At 33.5% G+C, this 14,051-nt stretch overlaps 2 protein-coding genes and 1 pseudogene across 10 annotated transcripts; 1 reads left to right on the top strand and 2 right to left on the bottom strand.

Annotated features, from left to right (window-relative positions):
- The first annotated feature begins 267 nt into the window (after positions 1-267).
- LOC129298806 (increased DNA methylation 3-like) lies at positions 268-4,670 on the top strand. 9 transcript variants are annotated; one of them, XR_008590425.1, is made up of 4 exons: positions 268-441; positions 846-994; positions 2,719-4,004; positions 4,240-4,378. XR_008590425.1 is itself a non-coding variant. In XM_054937254.1 (4 exons), the coding sequence occupies exons 1-4, from the start codon at positions 402-404 to the stop codon at positions 3,842-3,844; spliced, it is 1,146 nt and encodes a 381-aa protein (XP_054793229.1). In that variant the 5' UTR covers positions 270-401; the 3' UTR covers positions 3,845-4,383. The 9 variants fall into 9 exon arrangements, 7 of the variants coding, with proteins under 7 accessions (XP_054793229.1, XP_054793224.1, XP_054793225.1 ...); XR_008590424.1 differs by having other exon boundaries at positions 2,719-4,010; positions 4,240-4,372; XM_054937254.1 differs by having other exon boundaries at positions 270-441; positions 2,719-3,661; positions 3,831-4,383.
- A 5,594-nt stretch (positions 4,671-10,264) lies between these two features.
- Positions 10,265-10,907, bottom strand: LOC129298810 (glutaredoxin-C13-like). Its single transcript, XM_054937257.1, has one exon. It carries the CDS (start codon positions 10,833-10,835, stop codon positions 10,533-10,535), a length of 303 nt encoding a protein of 100 aa, XP_054793232.1. The 5' UTR covers positions 10,836-10,907; the 3' UTR covers positions 10,265-10,532.
- A 2,187-nt stretch (positions 10,908-13,094) lies between these two features.
- LOC129298808 (glutaredoxin-C11-like) lies at positions 13,095-13,402 on the bottom strand (annotated as a pseudogene).
- Positions 13,403-14,051: the final 649 nt, after the last annotated feature.

The raw sequence follows: 14,051 nt of genomic DNA, 5'->3' as shown, positions 1-14,051 counted from the left end.
TTCTTTGTTCTTCAAAACAATATCCCAAAATATTTAAAGTTATTTTTTTTTTCTGTTCTTTAAAATAATGTCTTATTTTTTTTATTCTCTAAAATATTTTTTAAAAATATGTTATTAAACAACTTTTTTATTTTAAAAAATAAAAAATTATTCTCAAAATAGGTTGCAAAGCACGCCCTAACTCCTTGCCTCCTGGACCGTTCACGCTTTCATCTTCTTCCCTCCCTCCAATGACGGCGATAACGGCCTCAAACGGCATTTAATACTATCTTGATTATTTTATTTATTTTGAAAAAAAAAATTATTTCTTAGATCGAAAATTGAGGAGGGTTGAGGGTTTTAGTGAAGAGGGAGAAGATACTGGATAGATCGAAGAAGCTTGAATAGCCGAAAATAAGCGAATGCTTGGGACGAGCCTTTCATTCACGACTTCTCGCCCAGGTAATGTGATCATTTTCTCCATCACAGTTGTCAATTTGTAGACCATTGCTTCATTTCAAGCTTTACTTCTGCTTGTTTCATTTGATGTGTTACCTCCACTTGGACATTCCTATCCTGAATTCCAAGTCTAACGGTATCAATCGCTTGTGTTATGTTCTGATGATAAATCCACGACGATTGAAGTCCACTTCTGTATATGTTCGATGTTTCTTAGTCGCTGCTATTCTTTCTATAATTCTGTATATGTCTAGAACGACGTTCCGTTGAACGAAGTTAATTGAGCAATCACGAACTAACTGATCGATTGGGCCCGTGGTTTCATTTCCATGGTATTGCTTAGTGCATAGAGAATCAATTCTTGTGTAAAATTAATGCAATCTACCGCGATCTCTATCTTTACTCAGATACATCTCTCGCAAACGTTACTAGGAGAAGCAATTGGATCATATGCGATGCTCACTTCGCTGCATTGGTTCTCCTTCAATCTATTATAACGAGGGAATTTTGGCAGATTCGGAGGGATTGCTTTCTTAGGGATTCATTATCTTTGTTAGTATGTGCATTACATTCTTATTTACTTTTCGGTCTCTTGTTTGCTTTTTATGCTATATTTCTCCGAAGTTTAAAGCTTGAAATGGTATATCATTCTTTACCCAAAATTGAAATGCCTTTCTTTCTTTTCTTTCTTTCTTTCTGAACACGAGGTGTTTGATTGACCTTATGTCAATATTTTTGCTATGTTGTTTAGCCGCTAGATAGAATTGTATAAATCCAATGAAGTAACGCGGAAGTATTTGCAAGTCAGTAGGGTGGGGCGGAACTATTTAAAAGATGCTGCATAACTCTTAGGTCTTCATTTAAATTGAGAGTACCTTATTTCTGTGTTGAACTAGAATAGTTAGGGTTCTATTCGCTTGTAAAATCTATCTTGTGTATTTATTTGGAAATGTTGCTTTATTTGGCATTTATTTTGTGATATTTTTATAAAATGTTGTCACTTGTTCTTTTGGATCACATTTAACAAAAAACTTCGCTATAAAGATTAGATTGCATTAGAGATCATTTTTGAGTCCTTATTTGTTTGATCTAGTCTTGGATATTTTGATTGAGCATATTTAAGAGAAAATCCTTAAATATAGACTTTTGGCAGATGATATAGTTTTTATTGCAAAGATAAGAAAAGAGATTAATTGTAAACTTGAGTTATGGAGGAGGACATTGGAGTCAAAAATTTTCCACCTGAGTAGGGGTAAAACGGAATATCTACATTGTAATTTTGGTAAGAGGTCAATGAGAAGTAATTTGGAAGTAAAATTAGGTGATTAGATCATACTTCACGTGGAAAAGTTTAGATGTTTGGAAGTCATTGATTATTCAACATAATGGGAAAATTAATGGAGATATTGTACATAGGATACAAATTGGGTGGTTTAATTGGAGAAAGGCTAAATGAGTTCTTTGCAATCGTAAGGTACCTAACAAACTTAAAGAGAAGTTTTATTGAATTGTTATAAGAATAACAATATTATGTAGTAGTGAATGTTGAACTTTAACAGGACAGCAAGGGCATAAAGTTGGAGTAACAGATGTGAGAATGTTGAAATGGATGTGCGGATATACATGTAAAGACAAAATTCGAAATGAGCGAATGCTGGAAAAAGTGGGCGTTGCACCTATTAAAGGAAAACTGATAGAAAATCATTTGAGGTGGTTTGGATATGTATAAAGAAAACTACGGGAGACATCTATGAGAAGAGTGAAATAGATGACTGTGAGCCCTGTCAAAAAAGATAGAGAAAAGGCCAAAGAGAACACTTTTGGTAGTTGTTAAATGAGATATTTTAATTAATAATATTTCTAAATGCTTAACAAATGATAGAGCACAATGACATTATATAATCTATGTAGCCAACTCCACCTAGTGGGATAAGGTTTGTTGTTGTTGAATTAATGTTCTTTTCCATTTTTTCCACTGTTGTGTATTTTCATGTCGATTTGGCTTTGTAGAAAGCATGTGATGTTGGAGAGTAGAACATTGCTATGAACTGGATTCAAATAATTGGTCATACATGAATCTTTTACATTTTAAGTTCTGACCCATCTGGCCATCTCCCATGGTATACAAAAGTATTGTACTAATGGCTTCTCTCTTGCTGTTATACTTGTCATTCATTTCAAGGTAACTATGATACCTACTGGACTGTGCATTCTCACTATTTTTCAGAAAAGGTTAGTTATGAAATCTAAAGTTATATTTTTGTTCATATGTACACACAGGATAATCGGTCTGACATGGATTTGAATGGCAAGACTCATTGTAGGAGGTCTGTCAGACGATTGACTGGTGATGCAAAATTTCTTCTCGACTTCATCATGAATACTTACTTGGGGCCTGATGTCAAGTCTGATGAGCCTAGATGTTCAGCAGCTCAAAGATTAGCAGCAGGTTTGCCGCCATATACTTTGATTGATCTGGGACCTTCATATGTTAGCATTTCTCTTCTGGAGAGATTATATTACCATGTCATGAGAGATGCTCAACCTGACCTAGTGTCAGAGCGGAATTTGTTGCATATGTATCTAAAAGGAAAGTTACCATTGCCTAGTCCTGGGTCAGTAGAGGAGTGTCAGCAGTTCACAAGCTTTTTTCCTTTGAATCTTCATGAACAGATATGGTACCCTGATAGCTTCAGAACTATCAAAGGCGTTGTGTTAATTGTTGAGCCGGCTACGTCATACATGAAAGAGGAGGATATTAAAAGATTCAAATATTTAACTGGTGTAAATAGTTTGAAGATAGATATAAATGCATGTCTGCATACACAACTTGGTTCTCAAGCTAGCAAGGAAGGTGAGCATAATCATGTCAACAAAGATCAGACGGCTATTTCAAATGGGGAATGCCCTCAGTTTCAGCAAAATAACAAGCAGAAGTGTATTAATGATCCTCCACCAATAACTAAATTTACTGGTGTATTTCCTATAGAACGTGATGGTAAGAGAGATTCTTCCAAGAGGGTTTGCAAATCTGATGGACCTGCCTTGATGCCCGTTCTCCCTATTCCAGGCATAGATGATTGTGATATAGATGCTTCTCTTCATTTAACTGGCACTGCCAGAAGAGGATTGTTAGGTCCACCTGTTGGTGTTGTGGATATTGGTATCGGCAAAGTTGCATATCTATTCCGAGTTTCTTTACCTGGGGTGATGAAAGATCATGGTATCTCTCTGTCAATCACCATGTCTTGATCTGTTTCTGATTTTTCCTTCTGTTTTGTTGCATTTCATTTATCTGCTAGAGAGTTCCTTTTCCAAGATTATGATGGATAGAAGATGCTCTTAGTGCATAATACATTATTAATTAGGAGCAATGGTTTTTAAATTTTCAGATCAATATCGGTAGTATGCAGCCTCTGGTTTTGTAGGGCCTCTTTGAAATAATATTTGTTCCATCAATAATGGAACTCTTTTTTCTGGAGAACCTGTAAGTGATTGGGAACCTCTGAATTCTTAGCAACGGCTATAAAGAATACATCTCAGTAAAGGGAAGTCCAGATCAGTTGGTACAAGTAATTTTAATGTTGCTTATTACTATTATCCATTACAACATGCGTGCATTCAATCATGACTTTTTGTGTATGCTGTGGCTAAGACTGTATTCAAGTCATCTTGTTTAAGCAATGGCCATTACGTTCACCGGATCATTACTTTTTGAACATGTGTGCTTCACTGCTTGTTTTTCCAAGAAGATCCATTTGATTGACTCATTCATTTAAATTAACTCAATTTACTTTGCAGCTAGTCAGTTCAGTTGTGAGATTGAATCTGATGGGAAGGTTCATATCCAAGGGTTGTTAACCGGTGGAAGAACTATAAGGAAAAACTCACGTGTTTTCCAGATCAAAATCCGGTCCTTATGCCCTCCTGGACCATTCACCCTCTCTTTCAGTCTTCCTGGACCTGTTGACCCGAGACTTTTGGCACCTAACTTTAGGTCTGACGGCATTTTTGAAGCAGTTGTTATCAAGCAGAAGTAACTGGCCCGAGCTTAGTAGCTGAATTTCGCAACTCCCAAGGAATTCTACAGCTCAGAACTCAGAATTCAGCTTTTTGATATTTTAGGCAGAATCTAGGTTTGACTCTTGCTGCTGTAAAATGATGATGAGTTGACTTCATTCTGTAATTATAAAGGGCCTACGATGATCTAGTCAGTTCTTGATTTCATTTAAGCCAATCTCGTCCCGGAATGATTTTGTCCTTGATTATTCACTGCCTATGCTGCCAAGAAGCCTTCTGGTGGTAATTAATAATCTGTAAGCAAAGTAGCTTAATGATGGAAATTAAAAAAAAAAAATTAACGCTCTTGCCAGTATTTTATGGAAAATTAAGCCTGTACTGTAAATCCTTTGAAGTTGGTATTGGTTTCTTAGATTGAGATTGAAATAGAATGTCGTCGGCAAAAAGAAATACATTGTAACAGAATGCTTCACCATTATAATAAAATGTCTGAAATGAGTCAATGACATCAGTTGCTTACTTGTAAGTATAGTAGAAAAGAAAAAAGCAAAAAAAAAAAAGAAAAAAACGTTCCGAGCTCCTCAAGCTCATCCAACTGGTGTTAAATTCTGCCTCGTGTTTCTTTCTTTATTTATTTATTTTTTTGTAAAATCTAATTGTTTCATAGTATTATTTCTTGATACTTGTCATGTAACATTTTTGTTCCTAGGATCATCACGAACATTTTTTTTATGATTTCAATTTCTTTAATCATTTTTCAAAATTTCAAATTTATTTTTAACTTGCTAAGTTTAAAAATAATTTCTTTTTATAACAATGTTAATTGTATTAAGGATGCCTTTTAACTCATGGTAATTACATTTTTAGTTAATGAATAAAATTAGGAAAAATGATGATAATTTTTTTTTGAATTATATAATAAATAATTTGGTCCTTTAGAATATTATAATTCCATTGAAGTCTCTAATGACTTTTGTGTCAGTAAATTTTAAATTGAAAAAATAATTTTACTTTTGTTAATAAGTTGTGAATCAATTCTTGTAATTTTTTAAATAAAATTATTATTTTTTAAATAAAAGCTGTGATCAAGGTTAATCATTTTGAGAGTTTGGTTTCAATAACAAAAAATATGCTTGACAAGTGATTTATTGTTCAGCTTTTGCGACTTATATAACAAAAGTAATTATTTCTTAAGTAAAAATAGTGATTGAAACTTGTTATTTTGAGATAAAAATTACACTTGATAAGTCTTAATTTCTTGTTCAATTTTTGCGATTCACAAAACAAAGGTTTTTATTCTTTAAACAAAAGTTGTATTTGGAATTTGTTATTTTCAATAAAGATAAATAATCTTTTTACTTTAAAATTTATTGATACAAAATTTTTGGAGACTTTAATAAAATTATAATATTTTGAGAAACTAAATTGTTTTTTATATAATTTGGATGATATTGTTATTTTCCCACAAAGTTATTTTTCATACTTTTTAAATATCTTTTAAGATATATTTTGGGTCCGGGCAAACAGAGCCCAAAACTAAGCAAGCCCAAATTATATATATGGTTGAACATTGAGCTATGTTGAAACCTAATTCATCGTAACTTACATTCAGGCCAGCGCGAATTTACGACTTAGATTTTATTGGTAGTTGTTAGAGACAATGTTCTATTATAATGTTATAGTCTGCTGCGTTTGCTAGTCAAACCACCAAACAATCACTTAGTATAACATGCTTCTATCTGCTTCTCACAATTTATTTTTTTGGGTACTGATAGACTTCCTATGTTGTGTAATAATTGACAAATTTTTAATTATATTTTGAGAGTCATCAATAAAAAAGAGAAGCATTTTCTTGTTTTTATAAAAAAAAAGCCTCATGTAGATCTATTGTAATATTTTTAAGGAAATTTTTTAAAATGATGGAAATTAAAGTTGGTAAATATTCCACACATATTTATTAATTGTTGATAGGTGGGGTATGAAAACATTAAAGCAAGAAAGAGAAAGGAGTAAAAAAAAGGTGATTTTGATTCCAAGATATAAAAGCAAAAATTCCCGCATACGCTAGATGAAAATATAAAAAATGCATAGTTTCATTTTTTGTGAAAAAATACCCTACATAACTCATTTTTTTGGACTATAAGAGCAATCTTTTAGTTGCTGCAACAAAAGAAAATCTTAAGAGAGAAAGAGAGAGAATCTTAAAGCTTGGGATCAAGAAGAAGTAGAGCAAATATTTATTCTACCTCATTTTAAATCAGTGTTTTCTCTTCTTCTTTTTTTTTCTCTATATTGATAGATTCAAACTTTGCTTTGTTGTTACAGTGTTTATATTAGCTATGTATAGCTAAATCTTTTTGTTCTAAAGGATTATGAATCTATTTATGTAAATAACCTTTGATTAACCGTTTATATAATTGTTTTGATTACTTATTCTTGAGCTTTCTTGTTTTTATTTAGTGTTTGGCTACCACTAAGTGAGATTTGGAAACTCAAATTGTTAAACCTTGAAAGAGAAAACTAAAATTAAACTTTAAGAACTAGTAGTTTAGGATTAATTTAGCTAATTTGCCATTAGAACATAAATGTATCTAATAGATTTAGGTAATATTCATGGATTTGGATATCTAATGCAACTAATTAGTTAAGGTAATATTTTGCTTTAATTGAATTAATTAGGATTCTTGGTAATAGCAAGATACTTTGGATTAATTTAAATTCTCAAATTATCAAAACTGAGTTTCAAGACCATTAATATAGTAATGAGAGGGTTAGGAAGCAAATAGAAGATTAGGACTTTAGAATGTTCTTCTCTTGGTTGGCTCTAGCTTGCTTGTGGCTTGAAGGTTATTTTAATGATTATTTTTAATATTTTTATTTTAATTATTCTAAAATCAATCTTAAGTTTTATTAGCTTTACGTGAATGGATTTAAAAATTTAATGCCTAGTCGTCATTTTAATTAAGTCTTTAAGGATTGATCTTGATTTACTGCTAGCTTCAATTATGACTCATATACTTGCAGTGTATTTTAATTTTCGTGGGCATCAGGTAGAAATCTGCTTCTCACAACTGAAGATTCTGACATATAACCTTGTGAACAAAATTGATTTTTGTCCACTCAAATCGACAAACGCATTGCAATATCACATCTGCTGGCGTTGAACAGCGAGGCCTCTAAGAGGGAATGTTACGTGGTATATGAGATTTTTAGGGGACCAAACGTACCCTTGATGTAATAGCTGATGACTAGCTCTTACAAACGATCAAGTCATCAAATTCTTCAATATAGAGTCATGATATTTTATTCAACATCGTCACCGTGTTAGGTTTCGTTTTGAAAATTATTAAAATTGTTTTTCACCTAAACTATGATTTTGTTTATTTTCAAGATAAAATCAGACATGTAATGAGTAGAGCCTTCGATAAAGTTTCATAAAGTATAATATAATGGACGCACTTGTGACATTAGCTTGCTAGATCTCATAAAAGTATAGGATCTACTGATCTCTTGCATCATTTGAAGTCGTTTGATGATGTCCATTTAAATTTAAAGAACATGCTGATAGCATTTTCAAAATAACTGGTATTTTGTTAATTACATTTAGCACTCTTTGATTAGATGCTGAACATGTTTTTCTTGGATAGCAAGCCGTAATCATTTAGAGCATGATATTATTGAGTGGGGTTAGTGGGGCTGGGAAGAGAATAAACAAATGCAAGATGTTAAGAGAAGGAAAGAATGCGATGCCCTTCTTTATGGGGTGGGGATAAAGTTGAAGAATCTCCCAGCACCGTGTCTGCTTAGAAAATATACGAATTTCTCTACTCACTTTTTAACTTATATGATCAACGCAGAAAGATCCTCTAAAGTAGTTAATTGATTAAGCATCGTTTTTATGACTTTAGTATTCTGTAGTTTATGTAAATCGCTTTCAGTTTTTTTTCCCTTAAAAAAAAAAAATAGCCTTACTGCAAATGTTTCCGGTCATCAGTGAAGAAGCCCCACCTACTTTGATTTATTGTTGCAATAGTTCTCTCTAGGTTTAAGAGCGATGAAAAATTTCTTTCTGTATTATATATGATACCAGAACAAGTTTAGTTTTGCACAGATGCAATTGGATCTTGTAGATTTGCGGGCAACAGGGGCAAAACCAAGAATTTTTATTAAGGTGGGCCAGGATAACAAAATATATATGATAATTAAAGAAAAGTTAAAATTATATATATTACCAACATAAGATAAATGTTTCAACATATATATTTATATTCAATTTTACATGTATAAAACAAACAAATATATATATATATATATATATAATTTTTAAGTTTCACTTATTAATTTTTCATGACATAAAAATCATTAGTTATTATGTCTATGATAAATGTTGTAATAATTTCATTCTCAATATAAATTATCATTAAATTAATGAAAATTTTGTCTTCCCTATAAGCATTAAATAATTTAAATGTATAATTGAAATTTAAAGTGTTATTCAATGTAATAAGCTTTATTACTTGCTTATTAAATTTATTATTTAATTCTTTTAATTGATAAATGATAATTGTTGTAAATAAATATATTAATACAACAATGATGCTCCATTATCACAAAATCTTTATATTGATGAAATCGAATTATATCAAGTAAAAACCATTATTATAGCTTGATTATAAAAAAAAAGTAATTTTTTTTAATGAAAACACCTAAACCATAACCTTTTAACTTTTGAATAGGTGATTTTATAATAGATATCAACTACATAACATTTAATATATTTTGAGATTTTTGAAAGTTTGCTAATAATAATTTTCATAATTTCTTTGATTAAATATTAAATGAAAGTAAAATAAAATAAAATCAATACTTTAGAGTATGTATAATATTTTTTTATTGAAAATAAGTAGTTCTATGATAATTATATTTTCAAGCTGCTAAAACAGTTGCACTATACATACCGTAAAAGACTATATAAAAAGTGAAATAAAAATTTCATCTATTGTCTCAAAATGTCTATAATGTGCCAACTTAGGAGGTCAAAAATATATAATCACTATATTTTATTAAGAAAAAATTAAAAAGTTAGGAGAGTCATGACCCTTGCCGGTCTCCCTCTTTTTTCACCCCTGATGGGCAAGGTATGCTTTGTGAAACATTGTTTTTAGTTGTTTTGGCCTTGGGGAATTAACAAAATGTCAATGCACTGAAGATTTTCACACTTTGTAATGGATCTTCCATTGAAAAGCTTCTCAAATTAAAACGAGATTTACAAGTATGAGAGGGTTTTCTTTTTAATAGACTAGTTTTTTTTGAATTGGTTAGCTACCTACTCATGAAGGGTTTTAATAAACTAATCTTTTGGATGGATTCTCCTTTTGAGTTTATACTCATAACACACTTCAATTTCTAAATTCATGGGCTGCATGTTTCTCTTGCTGTCTTTCTTTTTTTTTTTTTATTCTAGTATCATGGGAAACATGGGTATTACCATCACACCTAGACTAATCCAAACAGCTATTATGTGTGACTGTAGTTACTAACAGTGGTTTCATGGATATATCTTTGACTTATTTATTAAATATGACTGCATATTTAGAACTCAAATTATAGAATTAAGATAAACTAATTCAATTCTCTTGATTTGTCATGATCATCATGGGTTTTTCATACTGCTCATTCTTTTCGTTGGTTGTGCATAAATATTTGCTTTGCGGATATTTACATGCCATTATTAATTTGAAGCTCGCACCAAGTACTGCCAAGTAACTTGCAAAAAGCAGATTTAATTAATTCACAGCAGAAAAGGAAAGTCATGAACGAAGTGGTGGGGCCACTTGACATGCATATAAATGGTGCAATTTCAGGATTTACAAAAGAAACTCCATATGGAATATACCAAGAGATTAAAGTATAGCTAAAATGTTACAGACCACTTCATCCATATATAATAATCATACCTAGAACGTCGATCACTACACAGACTTTTCAACAGAGTTTATTTTGGTAGGAGGAATATATATATATATATATATATATTTGTGGGTTGTGTGAACGTAGTGATCTTCTGTGAAGGGTCAGGCAAATTTATAAGGTTGAATGAGCTGGGTGAGGGTTCCGCTGAGGTGGAGGGACATGACTTGGTTAGTGGAGCCCACGAAAATGCCTCCGATGAAAACGGCAGGCACAGGAGTGGAACAGCCCAGACTCACGAGAGCTTTCTCCATTTCTCTGCCTTCAGGGTCTTGGTCAATTTCGTACACCTTAGGCTTCACCATCAGTTCCTGAAACAGAACTTTCACTGAGTAGCACAAGCAGCATGAGCTCTTGCTGAATATCACCACGTCTTTTTCCGACGCCAACCTCGTCACCTTCTCCATATTTTTACAATGATATTCCGTTTCCCCGAAGAATTTTAACCTCGAAAATGGAAACCTAGGTGTGTACGTTGATGAGAGCTGGTTATGTATCTTTGGACTTGTTACAAACCCAAAACCACCAGACCGAATCGATCTAAGCCGAAGTCGATCGGTCACTGGTTGAGTTGGGTCAGGATTTGAATGCCTATAAGGAGGAGCTTGGGGTCTAAGATTATTATAGGGACAACTTAAGGATCTTTGAATGGAGAACATATGAAAAGCTGAGCTTTTGTGATTGAGATGCCCGAGTATAAAGCAGACCCTTTGAGATCAGCACTGATATGAATCTGATTGACTCGACGAGTTGGAATTTGGAAGAGACGCTTGATTTACACAGATTGGTAGACGTAGGGTATGAAGATTTTGTTTACGCGGACTGATCAAAACAGTATCTTCCTATTAGCGAGTTGGTTAATCAGAGTTATACTTTATGGGAGACGTGTACTGCGTATTCACCGATGCTGGCTCTCTCTGGCAATGGCAAGGAAAGTGGAATTCTAGGCCAGTTGGTCAAACAGATTCTCACTATATATCAACTGCTTTGAATATGAAACGATTGTGACTGAGATGTTTAATTTACAGTGCGCGTGCGTGATTCGTTGGTGTTGCACTCAACAACTTGCCTGATTCCTTCTCTCCCACAAGCATGTTGTGGGACTCTTGTGAAGATGATGCAGCAAAACATACAGTGTTCTCGCACTTAATTACTGTAGATGACCTTACACGTGTATGACTTGTAGTGGAAGGTCTCTTGTTTCTATTTTGGTGAAAGTGAAGGTTAGAGACTACAAAGTCCTTTTTGCTTTAGAACAGGAGGGGAATGAATTCCCTTACTAACACGATCCCTCAAATTAAAGAATTGAAGCATTTTTATCCCTATCCCTGATCATCTTGTACATGAATATTTCTTGCAACACGCTGAAATACTGATATATACTTCGATGGAAGAAAAACGGGTTAGATATTGCTTCAGACCGATATATATATGTGTGTGTGAGTGTGTGGCCTATGTGTGAACATACAAATATTATTTCGAAACATATATGATTCTCACTATCCTTGCTTGTTATGTATACACTATTCTGTGTGACTGCATGCAAGATATATAACGTATATGCACAAGGATCATCCATGGCTGTGCATGTCTTACCTGCACGTAGTTGCTAGAGTTCGAAGAATCTCACGTAGCAGTATAATTATCATTGGCCCTTTCTTTCATACTTCTGTAAAAAGAAATGTATAAGTGGAATTTATATTGTTTTTTCACTGAAACCTGTAAAACATTGAGTTTATAGCTTTAATAACTTCCTTTTAAGTCCCATTTTAATCTAAGCTAATATTGTTTTCCCCATCCTTAATAATAATCCACGCTTTCGGTATTCGATAATTTAATTTATAAAACGATGCCCTGTATATCTATATGTAGTGTAAAAGGTAAAGAAGTCAAACAGGAAACGTGTCATTGGGTTTCATGGGTGTGGAAGAATAAGCATGGAGACACAACAACAAAAGTTCTAGCATCACCTCTTTTCTTGCTACGAATTACAAGACCATCCCTTGCACCAGATGCCCCAATTAAGAAATGAAGAACCGCATCTACTTTCTCTTTACTACTCACTTAAATAATAATATTTTTTTATGTTTTCCGTAGATTGGATAGATTTTGATGACGCAGTAAGATTCCTTTATAATTATGATCATCAATGGTGATTTTATTAGGACTAGTTGTTCTCTAATAATTGCGCGGGCATATTGAACAATGAAGTCGGATAAAAGTGTGTCAATGAAGCATGTTTTTAAATTAAATTAAAGGTCTTAGTATAACTAACTAAAGATGAATCTTATGACTTCAAAGTTGCGTTATCAACCATGTCATCATTCAAAGCTCTCTTCTCAGCACGAGATCGAGATCAGTTAGTAATTAACTAAAGAGCAGCCATCCCTCACAGTCAGACTTGCAGATCGAAAAATATACCAAAAAAGAAAAAGCAGTGTTTTGTATCGGTTTGTATCTTGTCGTTGCATACAATCAAAACGGGGACACTCGAGAAAAAGCAAGAGTGTCTCTAGTAACATTGACTCTAGAACATGCATACGAGACAGCTCGTGGCTATATATTTATACTTGCAGACCCATATATATATATATATATATCAGTAGTAGTAGTATATACGTGAAGCTGCTTCTTTATGTATAGTTGTTAGGAGTGTAAGTAGGTAGCTAAAACCATATGTGCCTTAGCATCAATGAGCATTGCTTGAGAGTGCCATCAACATGAAGGGAAATGATATCTCTTGCAGAACCCACGAACTTGCCACCTATGAACAGGCAGGGACTGAAGGGTTTACAACCAGAGCCCTCAAAGCGAGTTCCATTTCCCTCCCATACGCGTGTTTGTCAAGCTCATTGCACTGCAGGGCTTGCCCCTAGCTCGTAAAACAGCTGCTTAATGCTGTGGCTCATGTAACACGAGCTCTGGTGAATATCACTGCCGCTTTCTTTGATGCCAAATCCTTCACTCTATCCATACCTGCTCAGCTATCTGCTTCAGCTGGTTTCTATAGATTTCCACAGAATGAACTCGATTGGTGATGGTGTTCGATGTGTTGGACTTCAACATGGGTATGTCCCCTTTTATAGGGGTTGTGAGGAAGTGGATAGCATTAAGCAATGGTTAAATAGATCGGCTTGGGAAGAGAGAAGAAAAGTAGCTTTCGGATGTTTGTTTGTCAGGGTGGGGAAATGGGGAATGCTCTTGGAGAATTAGCCCACGGTGACCCCAGGAATGAGCAAGTTGATGCTTAGCATCAGACTTTAATTTACTGTGCATGATAATTGAAATGTTCTTGAGGGTGGCAGTAGCTTAGGGAGAGATCAATGCTGGAATATCGAACAACGTATATATTATTGTTTTAGGGACGGGAACCAAAAAAAAAAACACTCTCTTTCGGCCAAGTTCGAAGCATCAAAGCACACACATAGCTTATTCTATGTCACATGAATGTGTTAATGTTTCAATGCTGCTGCGTTGTCAACAAAATCTGCCAGTGAGATCGAGTGGAATCCAACAAAATATCCAATAGATGATAATTATAGATGGCCAAAGTCAGAGGCCTAGAAGAAGAGGGAGAGAACGTTAATATATAGACAAAGTCCAGTCTCTCAATTGCTGCTGCA

This window comes from Prosopis cineraria, unplaced genomic scaffold, assembly GCF_029017545.1.
Source record: "Prosopis cineraria cultivar Desert tree isolate PC_DT_omini unplaced genomic scaffold, ASM2901754v1 PC922, whole genome shotgun sequence".
Taxonomy (NCBI): domain Eukaryota; kingdom Viridiplantae; phylum Streptophyta; class Magnoliopsida; order Fabales; family Fabaceae; genus Prosopis; species Prosopis cineraria.
This window is presented reverse-complemented; position numbering and strand designations above follow the sequence as displayed.